We start from the raw sequence: 23,650 nt of genomic DNA, 5'->3' as shown, positions 1-23,650 counted from the left end.
AAAATCTTTACAAAACTTAAGTATACTGGATTTCAACAGCCCTCACGCCCGCTACGGTAGAACACCTGACTGTTTTGATGTCGCTGGCGAGGGTGGCAAGAACGAGAGGTGGCTGACTAGGCTTGGCATTTAGTGTGAATTAGTAATACTTCATTCTCTAATGTAAATACGTTTTCCCCCTAAAATGTAAGTAGAGTAGTTCAAGTGTTTTGGAATAGGTTGCTGTCGATACCATCTTGTTAAGAGAGAGCAGCACTCACTGCCAGGAGTGAAGAGCGGTGCCAGACGTACGCCTCTCGATGGAAAGCCTACGATTCGAAAACTTACGCTTTGTTTACCTGCTTAGGATACTCAAACTGTCTGAAGATATTCAATCTACACTCGGAACGTAAATAACGCAAGAAGAAACACAACGTTTTCATTAAATCGTATCGTAGCGTCAATATTGTATAAGACGACCGATAATTCAACAAGGTTATCACCTGCTGTTGCTGTGTCTCTAAGTCAGTTGCATTTACAGTACAAGATCACCGAGTTCGCGGTCGATTAAACACAACAAAAGAAACGGTTCACGGAACCAATCACAGTGTTTTGCCGGTGCTGGGGTAGATAGATCCTAGTCGCTACAGGCTTTCTTCGAAACACTTGTTGAGTGAAGTAGTGTCGTCTGTGCCAAAGCCAGTGAAATCTGCGGTTTTTTTTTTTTCCTTTTTGAGCTGAAACAAAGCATGTCCATTCAACACATGCTTTGTGTGTTGAATTATCACACCTTATGGAAATTGACAATATGCAACCGTTGGTGAACTCTCTTAACTTTGTTTTGCCTTGTGAACCATAATCGGCTCATAACATTTGAAGCCTCCACAGATCAGTAGTGATAGCTGTTACCTGGTTTCCAATTGAGAGATGCATTCTGTGAGACAGTCCTAACTGCAGGCAGCAGACAAGTTTTCATCCCCCCTGTGCTGTTCTTATTTTTCATGCAACAAAACTAAGCTCATAATCAGCCACCAGCCGTTTCTGCCGCCCCACAGCGCAGGCGTCATGGTTACAGTCGTAAATGTGATGGTACATGAGGACTATTTAACATACATATATATATATAGGCAAGAAACCAGGTCTGAGACGGGACGAAATTCCTTGTTGCCTGGCGACATCAGACCTTGACCAACCAGTGGGCGACGTCTGGCAATGGTTGATGTATCTGTCTTCAATGTACGGATATGTCTGAACTGTGCCCGTCCTATTTACAAATCAGTTCACAGATCCGCTCATCAGATTCTTTGGTGCGACAGTGCACGTCACTGATGGGTAAGTTGTACACTAGCCAAGGAGCGTTACGTTAATTCACACGAACCTGGCATGATTCGAGCCATCCAGCACAACTGTAGTGTTCACTTCTCTGTTTAACCTGGGGGTGTCGCTGTGACTGAATCATTCCTACCTTATAAAACTATATGTATTTCTTCCCGAGTGGCACCATTGCCTCCGTCTGATAACACTGACAACATGCAACATACACGTAGAGCAATATATTTGTCACTTCAGAATACAATACTTACACAAGAAAAAATATATTGGCAAGGTAAACATTCATTTCACCCAAAATATTAACAGAGATGGCGGTGTGATGTTGAGGTGAATCAACCACAAACATCTGTTCAGGTCTTACAACCTCACGGGGAGATAAATGATTTCAAACAGTAAACTGATGTATGTAAAACGTGAATTTAGAGATCAGAGAGATAGACCGACCTATCTCTAGGCCTTGCCCTAGTGAACCAAAGGATCAATTACCTGAAATTCCGAAGGCCCAGATTCTGTATGGAAAATGGATGAATTCACGTCGGGTTCTTATCATCACTGCCAATGACGGAACGCGAGTCGTCTGTAACTTAGTGTACATAAAACTCTGCCATGATTTCAATGCGGCCAGTATATGGCAATGTCTCACTTCGTCTCCTCCTCCGTCTGCCTTTCGTTAAGGTAGACAAAACTGAGCTCGTCAACGAGTAACCTTTGATGCGCGACGGTAAGACCTGTTATGTATGATGGGCCTGGCCTTTGACCTGACCCTTACGGGTCAGAACAGAGGTCACACCATCATACTCGAGGGTTGTTTCTTCGTGTTCAAGAGTCGCACTATCGTGCACAAGAGCCGTATCTTCATGCTCACGAGGTCGAGCCATTATCTGAAAATAATCTATTAATGGATTATCGGGATACAAATATAACTCGCTGATTACATATTGAAAAAGAAAGCAAACTAATTCTGTTCAGGAAAAAAAAAAAATAAAATCAGATTCGTCTTAAAAACATATCAAAAGTAAATTGAATCCTATGTGCATGCTCTGAAGATTCTCTAGATGTATGACATACCGCATCAGGACGTGCGGTAGAAACCAGGAGCAATAGTCGCAGTGCTTCCTATGTAATGAGATCGATATCCCATGTTCCGGAGTAACCTTCACTAAGAACAGCTTTATGTAGAGTTTAGCTGTGAGGGAGGAGATTCAAAGTCCATAAGACCTCTCATGAACGAGTCTACTGAAATAAAAGGTAATGGAAACTGACCATTAACTATAGTGCTTGATGATAATCTAAACAAGAAACGATCAAACAATGTGATCCTCCTACTCAAAGAATGACTGACAAAAAACCTTGTTTCCTTCCTAACATCCCAACACACCTGAGTAAGGGGACTGAAGGATCCATACATAAATACCCAAGTCTGGGAGTGAAGGTAACAACAGACTTCTCGAGCATCCACGATACGACTGAGGATATCATGCAAATCCTGATGTAACAACCATTTCAGATCTCTTTGGAAACGAAGGGTATCGGGGACTGGATTGGAAAATAAAAGCGAACAGATCCACCTCTGTCTTTCCGATGGTGTGGCATCCTGACTGGCACGAGTGACAAGAGAAAAACGATAACAACAGATAGAATTCCACCGATTCAACACACTACTGAAGCTTTCTTCAAGAACCTCTTTTTGCTGACTCGTTGATGTCAACGAGCTGTCTGAAGGACGTCGAACTGACCGCCAGCAAACCTCCACACTTCATGGCTACGAGATTCATTTTGCACTCCAGTGCTGTGTGGTGAAGCATCCAGAAATCACCTAACGTTCTTCGATTGTGAGAAAGAGGACACGTTCCTCCTCCTTGATGAGAAATGTCTGTCACTTGAGAATCAAAGGGAACTGCATCAGGGTCATGAGGAAGCGGTTCTCTGACGACGAAAGTCGTGATCGCCGAAAAATCTGTACGTGCCTACACTAAAGCATGCCTTGTGTACAGATCGCCGAGATGATTATGATTTTTACATCAGAAATCTATATAATGATTGTAGAAGTGAGGACTGACGATTAAAGAATGCCACGATGTTTTTCTATCTTTTGACACATTCTTAACGTTTCAAACTTTCTAATGATAACAGCTAATGGTGTGACTTCGCTCATTTTACTTAATAGTCAGCATCACACAGATATACGAAACACTGAAAACTGATAAAGAGAAGCGGTCACTAGCCTTATTTAAGTGTTAGGACATCACATAATAATCGATAAGCAACAGACTTTACTCGCGTCAGAGAACGTTGCACAAACCTAGAGAACATACTAATAGTTCTCCTGCCTGTTGTAGTACCGGGCTCTTTCCAATTGAGTAGTACAGCTCAGGTCGCTTCAGCGCAATTAGGAAAGTCTCCCTTCCATTGTGTGTCCACACGCAGTGTATGAGTTCCTAGGCTTTTCCAGCTCCAGGGAAGATGGGTCCACTGCAGCATTCAGCCATTCGTAGTTTGCTCCCAACACTAGTCAGGAAGGGAGGGAAGGTATTGTTGTTGAGCTTACAACAACGCCAGGCCCAACAAAGAGTTAGCCTGGAAAGAAAGCTGGATGTTTCCCATTGTTTTTACGTAGAACGGTGACTTGCATCTCAATTATCCCGCTGGTAGACGTCGCTGAATAAGGCAGAGCAACCAAATGATCAGTATTTTAACGGATCTTCTCAGTGCTTTATTTCGGACGTGGGGGTATAAATGAAGGTGCAACTTGCGATGTTCCAGACCGTCTTTTCGCCTTTTCCTGTAAAGGGTAACGTGGCGATACACCACAAGAGTTGCATAAAGAACTGTCTTGCAAAGGCCTCTCATTGATTCACTGTAAATGAGTAAAGCAGCAGCAGCAAAAGTGTGCGTCATTATCCAAGTCAAGGGAAGGTGAAGCCAGCTGGAGATGCTGCTCTTGAATCACACTAAGAACATCACCAGGTTTTTGCCAACAGTCCTCCAGATTTGGTCCTTACTGACCATATTTGAGACTATCGAAGTACACCTGTGTCTATTTACGAATGAACTGCGCTCTTCAGTCAACATTTATCCTGTGAGCTTTCTGTGGAGGGGGGGAAAAAAGCTGCTTTGGAAATGGGGTAACCTCGCTAAGTACATGTGTAGTAGGACCCCGTGTACGACCGTCTCGGGCCAATATTTCTACTCTTGGTTCAACATAAAAATCGACCATCAAGCCTCTCCATATTTACATCCCACGACCCTACAAAAGGCATTTGATTAGTCTGTATATTCTCTTCAAAACCTCCAAGTTTCTATTAGATTCCTTGCGTTGACAGTGCTGCACCATCAAAGATATCTTGCTACATTAGGTAAAGAATCACGCGGGACGCTGTTGCCTTGAGCTTCAAGGTCAGGGAGAGTTGCTGCTCTTTCCAATTCAATGTTTCCCCTGAAAAGACAGAGACAGTGTCTCAGCCTGGTTTTGTTTGTATGTAAAAACTCCTTACAGTCTCACTTCAGTGCAAGTGCCTCGACCTAACTCAGACAATGCCATTTCTGAAGGACTGAGTAACAGTCATTAGCTGTTCTCTAGCGTGGATGATAGGTTATGCGTTCAGGATCATTGTTTCCTTCACATAAGCCTCAATAATGCATGGGTTCTTAGCGTGTCAACTTATCTAACGGGTTGGATTACAGTCGTCCATTAATCTCCCGAGACTCTAGTGCGGGGGGTTCATGGCTGTTATCCAGGAATGGGTCTCGTAGCTTTACAAAAGCAGCAACAAACGAAGACCCGCTCCTGGAGCCTACCAGAGCCCTCAACACCACCCACACACTCCTGCAGCATCTGGCAAGGTTGCACCTCCATAAGGTTAAAAGGAGATTAAGATTCCTACAGCTCCTCCTCTGATGTATCTCGTATTAGATTGCTGTTGGAGTAGGTCAAAGACGTTAGGTGGAAAGCTGTTTGTGTGGAGTGTTAGTACTCAACGTACGCTCTCTGATACGATTCCATTAGGGCTTTAGTGTCACGAATTTGCAAATGGCTTCAGCTAGTTATGAGCATTCAGTCAAATTGCCCAACTACAAATGTACCCACATCCTACGATCAATATGAGCAAATGTCAAAGCAATTTTAGTTTAATAACTTTAATTTTTCTTTCTTCCGAATAGCAGAGATTAAGTACTCTGATCATTAAGCCACTTTGTCTATTCTAATCGAAAAAAAAAAAAAAATCTCAGATGTTGAAAGCAACATTTCCGAGGAAAGTTTTTTCAACAGACCATCAGAGGGTAGTTGAGGAAGTAGATGCGGAGACTCATGTACATGTGGTGATGATGATGATGATAAGTTGACTGAAAATGTGAATATCTGGGGATTAGTGTTGAAAATATATATATATATCTTCACAAGGACACCCAGAAATATATATGATGTAGATACAGCTGGAAATAAGGTAGAAAAGGGAACATTAGATACATTTTCTGTGCAAATGTTTGAAGTTGTATGTGTAATGTGTGGTTTATGAGGAGTTTAGGTGAAGGGTGTCTCATGTTACAGACATTTGTTTAGCATTTTATTCTGCGGAGTCGAAGGCTATAGGCCCTCAAACGAAAAAAAAGACAAAAAAAAAAAAAACAATGAAGGTTGAGAACTTGATGAATTGAAATGCAAGGATTTATTTTCCAAGTGAACTTCGACGAAGTATGCGTTAATATCATAGATAGGTAGAGAGTAAGGTTGACTGTCTCTCGTGACGCTTAAAGGCTGCGAGAGTAGACGAGGCTTTAGAGGTTATTGGAATCATTAGGATGGATTATACAGAAAAGGAGAAATGAAAGCACGATTTGATGAAACTAAAACTTAGATGAAAGAGATGATAATACTGGAGGAAGACGCTGGAGAACAGACTCAAATGAACGTCAGAAAATATGTAAAATTATGTCTAGAGCGAAGTGAAGAAAAAAGTTGTGGTATATGAAGATACCAAGAACAATTGAGATCGCGGAAAAAACCATGATGGAACGAACACACACAAGGGAAAAACATGAATCACGAGTTACTTAAGTTTTAAAGAAAACGGTGGAAGGTGAACAGGGAGGATATAAAACGAAGGTTAATGAAAATCCTGAAAAAACGGATGGGCGAAAAGTTGAAGAATGATATTCATCCGTGAGGCAGTGATGGGCAGAGATAGAAAATGGTGTATGGAAAAGGATGGAGGAAGGTCTTGAGAGATGACAAGAGCATTTGATGGAACTGATGGGGGGACAGTGTAAGATCACTGGGCATTAGATGTGTGGAGTATGAAGTGGGGGATATATATATATATATATATATATATATATATATATATATATATATATATATATATATATATATATATATATATATAATGAGGAATAAGTTAGAAATTGTAGAGTATCAGCAGACGGAGTGGTGAAGGAAATTGTGAACTAGTGAAACAGCAGCTGAAGTGACATGAAGAGTTTGCATCACAACGTGGAAAAGTGATCGTGCGTTTGATCAACAGAGAAGGTGCTTGTCCTATGATATAACAGCAGGGAGACAGCACAAGATCGTAGGAATTACGTATAAAGTTTTCTCAATATAGTGAGGCATTGAATAGGGCTGAGAATCTTTTATTGGTATGTTAAAAAAGTTAGAATTCTGAAGCGGTGAGAGGCAATGTAGACCACATTTTTGCACCTAGTCGAGAAAGTTCACAAGAAAAATTGGAAACTTATGCAGCTTTTATGGAATCAAGAATTTTAAGGTAAAATACATATATAAAGACTTTGGAAAGTTCTGATTCTATTTAGTATGCATGGAAGAGTACTGAATACCATTAATGGGATCTAATATTTTCATGGATAGGACACTACGTGAGGTGAGAGTCAGCTAGGCTGATTGTGGTACAGATAAACAATGGCCAAAAAGAATGGAAGCTGCCACGGATGCTTTATGGAGACGATTCCGTTCTGAGAGTCGACTCAGCGGAGATGGGTAAATTCAGTAGCTTTTACGTTTGTGTATGGAAGAAGGATGCCGAGAGCAAACGTGAACCATAGTTTTCGCTTTAAGAGAGATGTGTGGTGTCGCCGTGCAGTGTTCTGGTAAAGAGAGAAAAACAGAAGTAAAAAATCAATCATTTTGACAGTGGGAAAGTTGAAGTTAAAGTTGAGGGTAGAGTCATGCAAGGGAGGAGGAGTCAGAGAAGCACTAAGGACCCGAGAGATCTGGTTAGTGGAAGAGTAAACTAAACAGTGTGCGAGAGGCGGGCGTGATGAAGTACGTGTCCCAACACCTATGATGGTTACGAGACTAATTTTCCTGGTGGAAAAAAAAAAAGAAAATGATAATCACGAGACGGGTAACCTCTGTAGCACGTAAGAAATCAGGAGCAAAGACAGATCAAAGAAAGATAGCGGCATAATCTAATCAGGTGGTGTGAAGATATCGTTCAGTGCAATGTTAAATCCTCTAAAGATATTACGCCCCCGTAACATCAACTGTGAAATGGGAGAGTGATAAAAAGGACGTCTGCTATACCATGTCTGAATGCACTGTGCGAAGACAGCACTGTGTCTCGGCAGTTGTCGTGGATCTTGGTGTGGTGGAGGTGCTTTTAGGTCTGCAAAGGGTGAAAGGCGAAGACTTTGAATGAATGTCGGTGTCGAGCACGGCTCGTGTGGGTACTCTGGCCAACAGCAGAGAACGCCTGCGAGTGAGATCGTAGAGGTACGTACCTGGTCCATCGAGTGGAGAATTCAACGTGATTTAACGAACTGTAGTCATTATTCGCAGATCCATGATTCTCGTCTAAGATGATGACTTAAAAGAATGGATTACAAAGTGAAATTAGATCCTCCAATGATAGAAGGTACCAACGACAGTTGCTTCTGGTACATTATGGACGCATCTTCCTATTGCTGCTGCTGTCACTCCAACGGACATGATCCACTTGATGACGGTCGTCCATCTGAACATTTCCTGATCTTTGAACTAGCTTGTAAGAGCCTCGCTCAGTACCTTGGTGTTCCACAGCCTTCCTATCAGTTTAGGCTGAAGAAGGTAGGAAAAAACAAATGAATGGCAAAGTGGAAAGATCAGATGTAAACCAATAGGATAAATTGGCCAAAATGATACACATCTCAAACAAAATAAAACAAAAGCCTCGGACACGGCAGACTTTGTATACTGCCTGCTTTGATGATGAGAATCCATCAAGATGCTGAAAACTTGAAGAGTCGAAAAAGAAAGATAAGTTCCCACAGATTCATCACTTTTATAAGTCCGAGAGCAGCTTCAGTATACGTGTCCTGGGAAAGGCAGTTTTAAAACGGACTGAATAGGTAAAGCTATCAAGATTTCATTAAGTGGTGGAATTAAATGATTTCAATAACGTTAAGGCCCAGCGAATATTACCAGCCCCCTGTGAAGTTGCTGCTTTTGTCGTCACAGTTGATCCTGCTGTGTCTCTATGACCTCACATATAAGCTCACCTCACTTGACCTGATCCGAATTAGTTACTTACACCAGACCTGAGAGATGCCGAGTCACCTTTATCACCTCAACATGAGGCCAGTTCACCTCACCACGACGCCTGTCAACCTCACCACTTGGCCAGTCAAACCACACCAAGGTCTCCCCACCTCGAAGCCTGTTGATTTCTTCACGACGCCTGTCAACCTCGCCACTTGGCCAGTCAAACCTCACCAAGGTCTGTCATCTTCACCACGACGCCGGTCAACATCAGCCTGGAGTACAGCCGAACAAGAGATGAGAAGAGACGTGATGTTCACATGACGAGGTAATCTGCTTAAGGACAGTGAAGGTATCCTAACTTCTCCCTCTATCGGAAGAGAAAGTATAGAAGCAGGCACCCCCATAACCATCTCTATCCGACACACTAACCAGTAGGAAAACGGTGAATGTAGAGGATATACAACTATGGAAATTTCATAGGGATATGTGAGTGGGAACATTGTTACCCAACTCTACTTACTGAGGAATACGCTGAAAAGGAAACATAAACCTGAAAATGGAATAAAATCGTATATTGTATATTTACTTGAATAAACTTATTTATTGATAACTGATGTCAGTGAAGTATATGTCTAGCAGTGACTTTCAGATAGTGGCAGTCCCCGCACTGACATCATCTACCAGGTCGTAATATATTCTACAATGCTCTTGGGCACGATAGTGTCGTATCTTCCTGAAAAGATTTCATACTGCTGTTCCTTGTTGATGATGCTCTGTCCAGTATGAGGACATGTACGATACTTTTTCGAAACTGTTACGTATTTTGGTGTACCACCTTCTGCTGCTGCTGTTAATTGAACATTGACAGTTTAGATTTGATTCCGAGATACACTTGTTCATTTGTTGTATCGGATATATTAATTTCTGATCGTTAGGGTTGGCCTACTTCATGGCAAGTTAAGGCTTTCTCCACGGCCGTACGGATAACTTTAATTAATCTTTTGCCATCTTCATGATTCTATCTTAAAGTGAACAGAATCCGAGTGTTGAGGCACTCAGGAACAACGGGCGAACTGCACCAATAATCCCTCACTGGTGTCATCCTTAAACCAAAGGATCTTAGTGAACAAATGCGCTGCTTCACAGCCTGCACATCGAGCTCACCTTCTACTGACAAGCTAAGACGACATGGCAGAGGTGTGTTCACAGTGCTTGTGAGTCAGCAACTCGTGATCAGTCACTTGCAGTGATGATGGATCCATTATACTTGCTACCGTGCATCTCCATATATGACTCAAGTCTTATACAGAACCTGGACAGCAGGAGTTTCAAGAGTATTTACTTGGCTCATCGTCAGGCTCAGAAATATGTATTACATCATATTAGTAAATCCTATTATATCATTTTGATACAGGCTGAATACATCTCAATAATAGGAAAAAAAAAAATATGAGAGAAAAGTGAAAGGAAAACACGAATGTGAGGAATAAGATTTTCTTTTTTAAAAGACGGATGGGACTGATTAATGAGGTGCGAGACGATGAAGGTTATAATAACTGCAGGAAAAGAAGATGTGAGGCAACACTTTCACAACACGAGACACTGCCACCAACAACATACCAAGACACTGCCACATCCAAAGTAATTATATAATCCCAGTGACAGTGACGGTGATTTCTTTTACACTTGCCCGCGCAAAAAACAACGGTGATGAAAATGACACGTAACTTCCTGGATGGTATTAACAATGATGATGATTATGGCATTAGGACAGAAACGGAGTGATGTAAACAATCTTGACTGATAACTGGAAACGATACTTGAAGGTTACCAGCGGTGTTAGGGGGAGGAAAGGGGGTAAGGAAGATGGTAAAAAAATGTACAGTAGATGTGGGATCCAAAGCTCCTGATAGCTAGCTAAACACTTGAGCATCTACGTGAGCTACACCCTTTACCCATTATAAATGTCGGGTAATGATGCTCCATCTTCTATTAAGGGGATTCACGTCTAAACTCTTTCAAGATATAATAATACTCAAAAGGAAAAAAAATCTTCCTCAAACCTTACTGACTTATGAAGTCAAAATAACCAAAAGAGCAAGAGAGACTTAGAAACCAACTCAAAACAAAATCATCTCCAGCTAAACAAAGAAACAATTCCTTCTGGTCGGGTTCCGACTCTTTCCTGTGGCGATGCTGGGCTGCTGATGCTCATCCATCCTCTTACGGTGTGTTGATACTGCTGTGTTGTCCCGATGTATACAACAGTGATTGGTGAGTGTACCTCTTGATGCGTGTATAACTTGTTGAGTCAAGTTTCGAAAGTGTATAACTTAGTGAGAATATAACTTTTGAGTGTTTATCTCTGAGTTGTTGAACTAGGTGAGTGTGTAAACTGGTAAGTTTATAACTGGGCGAGTCCATGATTTGGCGAGTTTATATCTTGGTGAGTGTATAACTTAGCAAGTTTATAACCTGTTGTGAAAAGTCAAGAGTACTTCGTAAGACTGTGATGTGAGAAAACTTCACGAGTGGAGAAAGAAACTAGCGAGAATAGAGCTTGGTGGAAGGAAGGCCTTTGAGAGAGCAAAAGTTCTTGGTGAGAAGAGATCTTAGTGACGACAGAAGTTCATGAATGGAAAACATGGAAAAGAAATGTTAGTGGAAATAAAGCTTGTCAGTCGAACTTTTATGAGATGTTAAAACAATCTTTGCCAGTGGAGAACTTAACATAAAAAAAACTGACTAGGTTAGAACTTGACGAGTAATATTGTGATGGAACTTTTTGAACAGGGTCTAAGCAGCACGTAACCTGAAGAAAAACTGAGGAAGGCAGAACTTGCCGAATAGGAAATATAAATTGGAGAACTTTGAGGGTGGAGAAGACCTGGTCAAAGTATAATTTTTAGCGAATTACCATTCTTAAAAAAAAAAAAAAGGTAACTTACAAAAGACACTAAATATACACGGAGAACTCATTGATTACAGAAATCAACAAGAACAGAGCCACGAATACACTCACTTCGTAGAAAAAACTTGGAAGGATAAAACTGGTTTGGAACTTGCATATGTAGTGGGTCTATCTAGTGTTTGGGATGTCATATTACAATGCACCATGGATGAGGTCTGATCCACCAACGAATTCCTAGCTGTCAACGTAAGTATTGTCAGTGACGCCAATCATCAACTAGCTTTCAGTGTGAGGAAGGCCAGCAACACCAATCAGCAACCAGCTCTCAACACGTGAAGTCACCAGTTTCATATGTCAGTTATTATCTCGAAACGTTCTGCCATCGCTGAAGAATTTACCATTCAGAATGAAATTCTGAACATTCTGTCCATCAAATGCTAAGACTGATCGTTCAACCAATCACTGGCCAGCTCTGAGCACTCAGATTACGTACCAACTGCCAACTCTGGACTTTCTACCAATCAACGTGCACCTCTGAACATCCCATCCGATGGACGCTAGGTTCTAACAGCTCTGCACAAAAACTGCTAAACTTTTTGGTTCCGAGATGAAACATAGTTTTCCCTCTCATCATTCACTAGAAGGACTATCTGAGCCACTGTATTTCGGGCTATTTACAGGAACCACACAGCCTGTTTTGACTGTATCCGTCAAGTAGTTATCTTCAGGAGAGATAACTGAGGCTTCTAAATCTTTGTCAACAGAAACACACACACACACACACTGTTAGGGAAGTGGGGGTTGTGGCAGTAAAGCGTAAGGCTGCTTGCCCTACCTCTATATACAAAGGTAGGTTGAGGTACCGGACGCAGGGAATGTCACGCGCAGCACACTGACGACAAGGTCAATACTGATCAAATAAATCAATGAAAACAATAAACTGGTCATGATCTCTTGGGTAAGGTCATATGAAGGAAACGCTTTTTAAAACCAGGGTGTCCATATTGCTAGTTCCTGTTATTTCAATGAACGGGGGAAAAAAAAAGGATAGCTTGTGGGACATGAGCCGTTTTAAGGCTCAGGTACAGTAATGTGGATATTGGATTGTCTGAACATGGTGGGATAAGCCCAAGGCGAAGAAAATCACCAACATTTAGCACACACACAGAAACATTGCCTCAGTATGATCAGTACATTGGGAAGAAGAAAAAAAAAAGTCTGATCCATTAAAAAAAAATGTTCTGCTTTCATGTTGCTTTATCACAACAGTCATTATTTTCTAGCCTTCTTCAGTTTCTTGTCCCGTATCGGTTCATACCCGACCAGGTACTACGAAAAATGCCTCCACTTTAGTTTACCAAGAGGAGAAGCAGGACCCGGGAGTGGTGCCTTTTTACCTTCGTTAAGCATCAAAAGTCTCTGAACCTTTTCACGAGCCAGAGAGGGAGGGGGAGGATGGTATAAAAAATATCTCGGGGGGGATATACGACTCCCAGTACAAGTTTCACTTGACGACACCACCAAAATTTCGACCGGGGTAAAGAAACTGCACACACCGCTTGAGAGGAGGATAGCAAAGTTAGATCTAAGAGGCAGTTTGCTGACTACCAGTTTTTCCTCTGTCTCAGACTCGCTGCATCACATGTCTCTTCACTCTGATTGGCCGATTGCAAAGGCGAAGTAGCCCTACTTGGCACACAGTACGATGGGGAGGAGTTCTGATTGGCCGTGCAGGAGTTCTCATTGCTCGTAGAGGCGTTCTGATTCGCTGTCGATGCATGAAGGTTGTCTACTGGGGAAGGCGGCGGTGGGACGTAGCTGGGAAGCATCCAAGGGTGGGTTTCATCCGTGACGTCAGAGTGTGACGTCACGTCAGGTAATCAAGTGAGCGGATTTTTGCCAGTGTAGTTGTAAACATCGGAACCATACAGGTTGTTGCTGGCGTTCCCAACCTCAGACTCCGAGGCTTTCTTTCTCACCGGTTTGGTAGAGCCCTTACACTTGAAGACGAAGCGGAGTTCCTGGCTCAACACGGTCATCATCGGCACCTGAAGACGAGAGAATTTGGGGTGAGACGCAATTCTAGCATGGCAAGCAATACTGTCCAGTACAAAGGGTTAGGAGGACTTTAAAGGATTCATTGGCTTTGACGGCACAAAAAAGGAAAACCGTTTAAAGTTCAGGACAACCTCGTAATCAAAGACTAAAGTTTTTGAATTCTAGATTCTCATTACAAAGTACTTAAGAAGTTAGAGTATAGTGACCCAGAACCCTGGAGTGTTGTCAAAGAATAAAGTTAGCCCATCATAGGTGCTTTCACCCGGCTAAAGTTAGTGGAAACCGTTCAGATGATGGATACAGGTATGCTTGAGAGACTGTCGGAAGTGAACCAGACTACGTTTCCCACTGGCCCGTCGATGGTTTTCGTATGAGCTTAAGAGAACGAGTAGGTTAAGGGGATGTGGGGGAAACTGATAACAGAGGTAGCTTGTATGACAAGTCTGCTGGGGATAGTTTTAGAAATTCTACAGGTTGGACAAATGGATATGAGATTAGAAGTAATGAACAGGTGGTCAAAGATATCAATGAGATATAGAGACAGAAGATAAGTTGGGCGATCCAGGACAGAAAATGTGGAAATTACATAAAGTTATGAGTGGAACAGCTGGCAGATGATGAAGTGATGAGGAGGTATAGGCATGTAATAAAGGACGAACACGACTGGAATGTTTATTAGAGTATGTGACTGACGTAAATGGGCTCAGGCTTATGTGCCAGCGTTGGAGCCCAAAGACAAGGTTCGAACAAGGTGAGTTTGGGTGGACGTAAAGAAAGTGGAACATCAAAGATAAGATGAAAGGTAAGGGAGTGTGAGTGTATGAGATCGCAGGTGAAATGGAATGTGAAAGGTGAGAGGATGTGGATATACCAGTAAACTACAGTTGAGATGATGATATTTCTGTATTCTGTCCGCATTTAGAATGTCGTGACTGGCTTATGCCATTTATCCAATACTCTTACACTATAAAAATACTTCTTTACTTCCTTTGCGACAATTTTCTTCACGAATTTTAAGTAATGGACTCTTTGATCCTCGACTAATTGTTTCTGCGTTCAGTAAACTCTACGGTTACTAACAAAATTTTTCTTTTGGTTCGTTTTTCCATAATATTAGTTGCATATTGATCTGTCTACTCCATTTCCCATCTTCACTTCTTTATGTTTGATACGATTAAATTTCATGTCATCTGACTACTGCTGCATTTTTACCTGGTCTTTTTATATCAATGCACTCCCCTTTTATTTTCTACATCATCAATGATACTGATAGCGTAAGCCAACACATCCTATGATTTGATTTCATCTGGCGTATCATTCACATGGATCAGGAATAGCTGTGGTCCCAGCACTGAGCCATGAGGAACCCTACTTGTTGCGATTACCCAATTTGAAAGAACGTCATCTGTTCTTATTAGCCAGACATCCTCTATCACTACCTTAGAAGCCACTTTTCATCTTCATTCTCCTGTGTGAGACAGTGTCACAAGATCGTCTGGTAATCAAAAACCCATCTCATTTCTAATTTTCAAGGATATTGGTATCACTCTGATGTAATAAACCAGACGTGAGCAATTTTTTTTTCTATCTGCTTCCATGTTGTATCTCAAGATGTTTCTGTTAGCAAAGAAATTGTCCATATTATCATCTTCTTTAGTGTCCTGTCTATTACGTTCGTTTACAACACAACATTCATAATTCAGGGTTACCCATGTGTCATATCTCCTTTAGTATCGTCACTACTCTGGTTTTCTTCTGTTCCAGTTTATTACTGTCCTTCTCGGACGAGATCTTACATAACACTCCAACAGCTTTTCCAAGGCCTCCGTACATTCCTTCGGTATAAATGGAAACATGCCATCCGGGCCATGTGTCTTGTATGGCTTCATTTCCTTCATGAACCTTCTTATATCTGAAGACTTCACTTCATTTACGTTTTTCTCGAGTATGTCTCATTTCCTGCCTAGTAAGAACAGGTAAGCTGTAAGATTTTGGTTAAGTTCTTGTCATATGTCTTCATTTTTGTCAATATCTTCTCTTTCTGGGTTCCTTGATATAATCATTAGGGTCCTTAATCGTACCTTTCCATCTCACTAGTTTATGTATTAGTTTAAGGTGATAGTTTTCCCCTATCAGAAACGTGTCTTTTGTACCTCTCTTGTCCTCGTCACCATATAATGTACCTTTGACCCTCATATACTTTTCAAACCCTGCCTGACACCCGTGTCCCCTATATCTATTCTACACTATAAGCTACACAAAGTAATCCTGTGTCACTTTACATCTGTTAAACTACTCATCAAGTCTTTGTTGTTTGCCTTACTCTTCATTCTCTACAGTCAATATCCACCTTCGCTACTTCTTTAAGTTTCTACGACATCCATTTTAAGTTTCAGTATTCCTGAATTCAGGCTTCAGTTCTTTCCTCAAAGTAGGCGGATTTTTTCTCTTCTTGTTCTGTCTCCTGGTTAGGATCTATCTTCTAAACTAACGCACACAGCCATCTCTCATGTTCTCAGTTTTATAAAGAATGAAATGATCGCTTTTCCCAAGTGAAGTTCCACAGATAATTTTTTTTTCAAGTTTCAAGGCGAACGGACCCGAAGACATCAGCTTTTATTATTACCATATCCGCTTCTGTAACCACAGTGAACTATTTGACATGCCGGTATCAGAAGTCCTCTCCTACTCCCTGTGGATCTAACATTTCCTTTTGTAGTTAATGACTTGTGGTTAAAGTCCTCAAGCACGACAACTGATTTGTCAGCTTCTTGTACCCTCTTTACTGTTCCTTTATATTATCTTTGAACATATGGTTTTGCTCATGTAACGTCACTGAAGGATTATATACAGAGAGGCCTAATGGGTAGACCTTTTCCATCACTATTTTTCTCAGAAAGTATAAGAAGTCTAGTGGTAACCTCATCCCCTTGAAATATTTTATACTATCCCTAGAGCGGCAGATCCATCCCCTCTCCGTCACTGTACACCCTTTAAAGATACTATATAAGAGATTCAATCTCCTCGCTCAGTTTACTTTCAACAGTGTTTATGTTACCTGACTCCATCTGATCTATTCGATCCTGAGATTGAGAATCCTTCCGTCTCCCGCCATTCCATCAGCAAAAATGACTTGTTTCCTTCCGAACCCTTAGGTGCCGGGGATGGCGCTCTGTCTCGTTTTCCTCTGTCTTCCCAGAGTTTTTCTGCTCCCTCCAGTTTTTCTTTCTCTTTTCACCTCATCCGTTGCTGTCTGTTTTATTATCATGACGCCTAATGAGCATCTCTCTGCCTGGCAGTTTGTAAGTTCGTCTTCTAGACTCCATCACATTTTTCCTATCGTAAATGTTCCCTTTAGCGGTGTTCCCTCTCCTTCAATTTATCCCGATTCTCCTCAGTTTATGGTCACCTTCATTTCGCAAACTTCCAATATGTTCATGACTTGCCTCACATCATCCAGAGATTTATTATTCCTGGATTTATCAGATGGATGTGCTGCTTCCTCTGCAAGCCACGTATTTCAGTCTTGGCGCTCCTCGCTGCCTTGCGTATGGTGTATCTGTTGTTGCCTTGGCTTACCCACCCATTTTCTCCCCCCCTCAAGACTATGTTGTTGCCTCGTTCCTCAGTTTCAGTCTTAAGTGATTCCATTTCCTTCTTTTAGCTGAGTAATCCTGTTACAGCTTGTCGGGTAGATGCTGTACTCCATCACTTCCAGCAACCAGATTCTACCTATTAGCCTTAATGAGCGTGCACTATGTCATCACATTCATCCGTCATCCCCCGACTGGTAGGCACCATTACCTCGCCATCACTCACACCAGACGGACAGTTTCTTCCTCCCACTAACGCCTCCAGCAGGTAGGTGGTAAGTCTATCTCCAGCAGTTAGCTGCTCCTGTATTCAACCATCATGCTCACACTACCACGCGAGTATTTTTGGTAGGTTAGGTATTACACTCTGCAATCCTACCTAGGTATTTGATGGTGTTTCATACCACCCCAATAGGTAGGTACTGTACCCCAGAAGCCGGGTACCGTACCACACTATCACCCCAGCAGGAGGGTTCTGTACCAGACCATCACCCCAGCAGGCAGGTACTGTACCACACGCATCACCACAGCAGGCAGGTCCTTTACCACACCAATATCCTAACAGGTAGGTTATGTACTGCACCATCATCCTAAAAAGCAGGTACGGTGGAGCACGATCATCCTAGCAAAGAGGTACTGTACCACTCCATCACCCTCATCGTGTAGTGACTGTACCCCATCATCAGCAAGAAAGTACTGCACGCTGCCACTACCCACTAGCAGGTAGATACTGTATCAAGCCAACACCTTCGTCAGGAAGGTTCTACCCCTCCATCCCTCTTAGCTGAATAAACACTATACCTCACTCTCATCTTCAGTACGTGGGTGTTATACCTTACCATCACCCACTGCAGGTGGGTACCATACGTCACCACCACTACCATCACCGCACACCCCGCCCCTAATAACCCCAAATAGGAGAGCAGATCACCCACCTGGTCTTCCTTGGCGATATCCCAGCACTCGAGGATGAACTCTCCGATGGCCACGATGAGGGCCAGGCCCATCCCGCCCAGCAGTACCACGAACACGCCTCCGACGTTAGACAGGTTCAGCTCGCTGGCCATACTGCTCCCACCAGCCTCCTCCTGCCAGGGTACGGGGTCACGGTGGGTCACTCAGCTCACACTGGGTCACGTCAAGTCCCTCAACTTATAACTGGGGTAAGGGGTCACATTGGGTCACTCAGCTCACACTGGGTCACGTCAAGTCCCTCAACTTATAACTGGGGTACGGGGTCACGGTGGGTCACTCGGCTCACACTGGGTTACGTCAAGTCCCTCAGCTTCTAACTGGGTTACACACTGAGGCTTCTGGGTTCATTCAGGGTCAACGTAGGTCAGTCGGGTCAAACTGGGGTGTTCGCACGACACTTAGCTCACACCAGAGCCCTTTTTACCAGGCAACATACATACATCAGCTCACTCAATGTCATGGTAAATTACTTGCTCACTTAGGAACATGATGAGAAGCTTGGCTAATTCATTACGTCTTTGACTGCACACACTGTGACTGAGGCAGGGAAAAAAGAAAACGGGGAGAGGTGGGGAATATATTCACTTATTAAGCTGTACTAATTAGTCATCGAGGATAGAGGAAGCTCTACGTCTAGCTGCAGACGCTGTTAATCACAGTAGAATGATTAATGTCCATGCTATAAAAGAGCAGGCCATGTAAGGTCTCTGTCGGTTTATTAACTTTTGGTGAAGAGGACAAATCATACCTCACATGGATAATTACTAGCTTTTGTTTTATCAAAAATATACATAACGTATTTGTAGATGATCAGAAACTTCATGATCCTTCCTTCATCAAACAGTATTCACACGTTGATCGCACACAGGATGAATACGAAAAAAAAGAGGAGGAACTATTTTCTAGTGTTTCTTTCACGGGTCCTCCGTCTTTGTTCCTTGTCCCAGTCACAGAAGAGGAAGTCAAAAGCAGCGTCATAACTCTGTGGGAAACCTGCTCAAGAAGAGAGTAGACTTAGCGCTTCTCTCATAGATACACACCTCTGTCATGATTCTATAATTCGTTGGCTATACTATCAACAACTATACAAACTCACCAGATCCATTGAACAAATGCAAATTTGTGTTGCAATATATATATATATATATATATATATATATATATATATATGTACAATGGCACTATGCACGCATTCCGCCAATCCTCAGGCACCTCACCATGAGTCATACATACATTAAATAACCTTACCAACCAGTCAACAATACAGTCACCCCCTTTCTTAATAAATTCCACTGCAATACCATCCAAACCTGCTGCCTTGCCGGCTTTCATCTTCCGCAAAGCTTTTACTACCTCTTCTCTGTTTACCAAATCATTTTCCCTAACCCTCTCACTTTGCCCACCACCTCGACCAAAACACCCTATATCTGCCACTCTGTCATCAGACACATTCAACAAACCTTCAAAATACTCATTCCATCTCCTTCTCACATCACCGCTACTTGTTATCACCTCCCCATTTACGCCCTTCACTGAAGTTCCCATTTGCTCCCTTGTCTTACGCACCCTATTTACCTCCTTCCAGAACATCTTTTTATTCTCCCTAAAATTTACTGATAGTCTCTCACCCCAACTCTCATTTGCCCTTTTTTTCACCTCTTGCACCTTTCTCTTGACCTCCTGTCTCTTTCTTTTATACTTCTCCCACTCAATTGCATTTTTTCCCTGCAAAAATCGTCCAAATGCCTCTCTCTTCTCTTTCACTAATACTCTTACTTCTTCATCCCACCACTCACTACCCTTTCTAAACAGCCCACCTCCCACTCTTCTCATGCCACAAGCATCTTTTGCGCAATCCATCACTGATTCCCTAAATACATCCCATTCCTCCCCCACTCCCCTTACTTCCATTGTTCTCACCTTTTTCCATTCTTTACACAGTCTCTCCTGGTACTTCCCCACACAGGTCTCCTTCCCAAGCTCACTTACTCTCACCACCTTCTTCACCCCAACATTCACTCCTCTTTTCTGAAAACCCATACTAATCTTCACCTTAGCCTCCACAAGATAATGATCAGACATCCCTCCAGTTGCACCTCTCAGCACATTAACATCCAAAAGTCTCTCTTTCGCACGCCTGTCAATTAACACGTAATCCAATAACGCTCTCTGGCCATCTCTCCTACTTACATAAGTATACTTATGTATATCTCGCTTTTTAAACCAGGTATTCCCAATCATCAGTCCTTTTTCAGCACATAAATCTACAAGCTCTTCACCATTTCCATTTACAACACTGAACACCCCATGCATACCAATTATTCCCTCAACTGCCACATTACTCACCTTTGCATTCAAATCACCCATCACTATAACCCGGTCTCGTGCATCAAAACCGCTAACACACTCATTTAGCTGCTCCCAAAACACTTGCCTCTCATGATCTTTCTTCTCATGCCCAGGTGCATATGCACCAATAATCACCCACCTCTCTCCATCAACTTTCAATTTTACCCATATTAATCGAGAATTTACTTTCTTACATTCTATCACATACTCCCACAACTCCTGTTTCAGGAGTATTGCTACTCCTTCCCTTGCTCTTGTCCTCTCACTAACCCCTGACTTCACTCCCCAGACATTTCCAAACCACTCTTCCCCTTTACCCTTGAGCTTCGTTTCACTCAGAGCCAAAACATCCAGGTTCCTTTCCTCAAACATACTACCTATCTCTCCTTTTTTCACATCTTGGTTACAGAGGTATAAGTTTGTTGAGTATTCCTGGTAAATTATATGGGAGGGTATTGATTGAGAGGGTGAAGGCATGTACAGAGCATCAGATTGGGGAAGAGCAGTGCGGTTTCAGAAGTGGTAGAGGATGTGTGGATCAGGTGTTTGCTTTGAAGAATGTATGTGAGAAATACTTAGAAAAGCAAATGGATTTGTATGTAGCATTTATGGATCTGGAGAAGGCATATGATAGAGTTGATAGAGATGCTCTGTGGAAGGTATTAAGAATATATGGTGTGGGAGGCAAGTTGTTAGAAGCAGTGAAAAGTTTTTATCGAGGATGTAAGGCATGTGTACGTGTAGGAAGAGAGGAAAGTGATTGGTTCTCAGTGAATGTAGGTTTGCGGCAGGGGTGTGTGATGTCTCCATGGTTGTTTAATTTGTTTATGGATGGGGTTGTAAGGGAGGTAAATGCAAGAGTCCTGGAAAGAGGGGCAAGTATGAAGTCTGTTGGGGATGAGAGAGCTTGGGAAGTGAGTCAGTTGTTGTTCGCTGATGATACAGCGCTGGTGGCTGATTCATGTGAGAAACTGCAGAAGCTGGTGACTGAGTTTGGTAAAGTGTGTGGAAGAAGAAAGTTGAGAGTAAATGTGAATAAGAGCAAGGTTATTAGGTACAGTAGGGGTGAGGGTCAAGTCAATTGGGAGGTGAGTTTGAATGGAGAAAAACTGGAGGAAGTGAAGTGTTTTAGATATCTGGGAGTGGATCTGTCAGCGGATGGAACCATGGAAGCGGAAGTGGATCATAGGGTGGGGGAGGGGGCGAAAATTTTGGGAGCCTTGAAAAATGTGTGGAAGTCGAGAACATTATCTCGGAAAGCAAAAATGGGTATGTTTGAGGGAATAGTGGTTCCAACAATGTTGTATGGTTGCGAGGCGTGGGCTATGGATAGAGATGTGCGCAGGAGGATGGATGTGCTGGAAATGAGATGTTTGAGGACAATGTGTGGTGTGAGGTGGTTTGATCGAGTAAGTAACGTAAGGGTAAGAGAGATGTGTGGAAATAAAAAGAGCGTGGTTGAGAGAGCAGAAGAGGGTGTTTTGAAATGGTTTGGGCACATGGAGAGAATGAGTGAGGAGAGATTGACCAAGAGGATATATGTGTCGGAGGTGGAGGGAACGAGGAGAAGAGGGAGACCAAATTGGAGGTGGAAAGATGGAGTGAAAAAGATTTTGTGTGATCGGGGCCTGAACATGCAGGAGGGTGAAAGGAGGGCAAGAAATAGAGTGAATTGGAGTCATGTGGTATACAGGGGTTGACGTGCTGTCAGTGGATTGAAGCAAGGCATGTGAAGCGTCTGGGGTAAACCATGGAAAGCTGTGTAGGTATGTATATTTGCGTGTGTGGACGTGTGTATGTACATGTGTATGGGGGGGGGGGGGGGGGTTGGGCCATTTCTTTCGTCTGTTTCCTTGCGCTACCTCGCAGACGCGGGAGACAGCGACAAAGTATAAAAAAAAAAAAAAAAAAAAAAAAAAAAAAAAAAAAAAATATATATATATATATATATATATATATATATATATATTATCCCTGGGGATAGGGAAGAAAGAATACTTCCCACGTATTCCCTGCGTGTCGTAGAAGGCGACTAAAAGGGGAGGGAGCGGGGGGCTGGAAATCCTCCCCTCTCATTTTTTTTTTTTTTTTTTTTTCCCCCCCCAAAAGAAGGAACAGAGAATTGGGCCAGGTGAGGGTATTCCCTCAAGGCCCAGTCCTCTGTTCTTAACGCTACCTCGCTAATGCGGGAAATGGCGAATAGTTTGAAAGAAGAATATATATATATATATATATATATATATATATATATATATATATATATATATATATATATATATATACATATATATATATCCCTATAAGTGTGTGCAGATGGATCACTTACCTCATCGCAAGCCATGATTGGTAGCTTAACTCATACAATATCATGAGATACTATTCTCCTCACACAGTCAGGTCACTCAGTACACACTGGGTTACGGTGAGTTACTCGGCACACAAAGGGTCACTCATCTCACACCGAGTCAAGGAAGGTTAGTTTACATAGCAAGTTGGGGCTAAACAAAAAGAGGCAACATCTTTAGGTATTAGTCCTACTAACTTCTCATCTCTCTCCGCCTTTCTCTTTTGATGGTTACGATTCGTATTCAGCGCTGGCTAAATTACTCAGAACATTATTGCTTTGTTTTGCTTTCTAAATTCCATTTACAGTACACGTAAATGAAATGTGAAGGAAGCTTTGCGCCTGACATCTAACAACTCTTAATTTTGTTGCAGAACACTAGACATGTCCTGATTATGGCAACTGATTGGTTACTACTTGACAAACCAAGTGTGTACTATTGCTTGGGTATTTCAGAGCAAATCATGTTTCGCTGTGGAACGAGGAAAAATAAGAGCTAATATATCAGATAAAGAAACTACAGTAGAAGAGGACATGCAGAAACTACGGCAACAGAGGGCATGAATAAACTACAGTAGAAGAGGACATGAAGAAACTACAGTGGTAGAGGACATGAAGAAACTACAGTAGTA

At 42.3% G+C, this 23,650-nt stretch overlaps 1 protein-coding gene across 7 annotated transcripts in view; it reads right to left on the bottom strand.

The window, feature by feature from the left end:
- Positions 1–8,808: 8,808 nt before the first annotated feature.
- Positions 8,809–23,650, bottom strand: part of LOC139750394 (glutamate receptor ionotropic, kainate 2-like) — a 690,745-nt gene continuing 675,903 nt past the window's right edge. For all 7 annotated transcript variants that reach the window (XM_071665191.1, XM_071665147.1, XM_071665137.1 and 4 more), the window contains 2 exons: positions 18,286–18,438; positions 8,809–13,747 (listed from right to left, as the gene is read on the bottom strand). In XM_071665191.1, the coding sequence (XP_071521292.1) occupies positions 13,580–13,747; positions 18,286–18,438 (321 nt within the window). In that variant the 3' untranslated portion in view covers positions 8,809–13,579. The remainder of the gene's footprint in view (positions 13,748–18,285; positions 18,439–23,650) is intronic.

Source organism: Panulirus ornatus, chromosome 1 (genome assembly GCF_036320965.1).
Source record: "Panulirus ornatus isolate Po-2019 chromosome 1, ASM3632096v1, whole genome shotgun sequence".
Lineage (NCBI taxonomy): Eukaryota > Metazoa > Arthropoda > Malacostraca > Decapoda > Palinuridae > Panulirus > Panulirus ornatus.
Note: the sequence above shows the minus strand (reverse complement) of the source record. Positions and strands in the feature narration are given on the sequence as shown.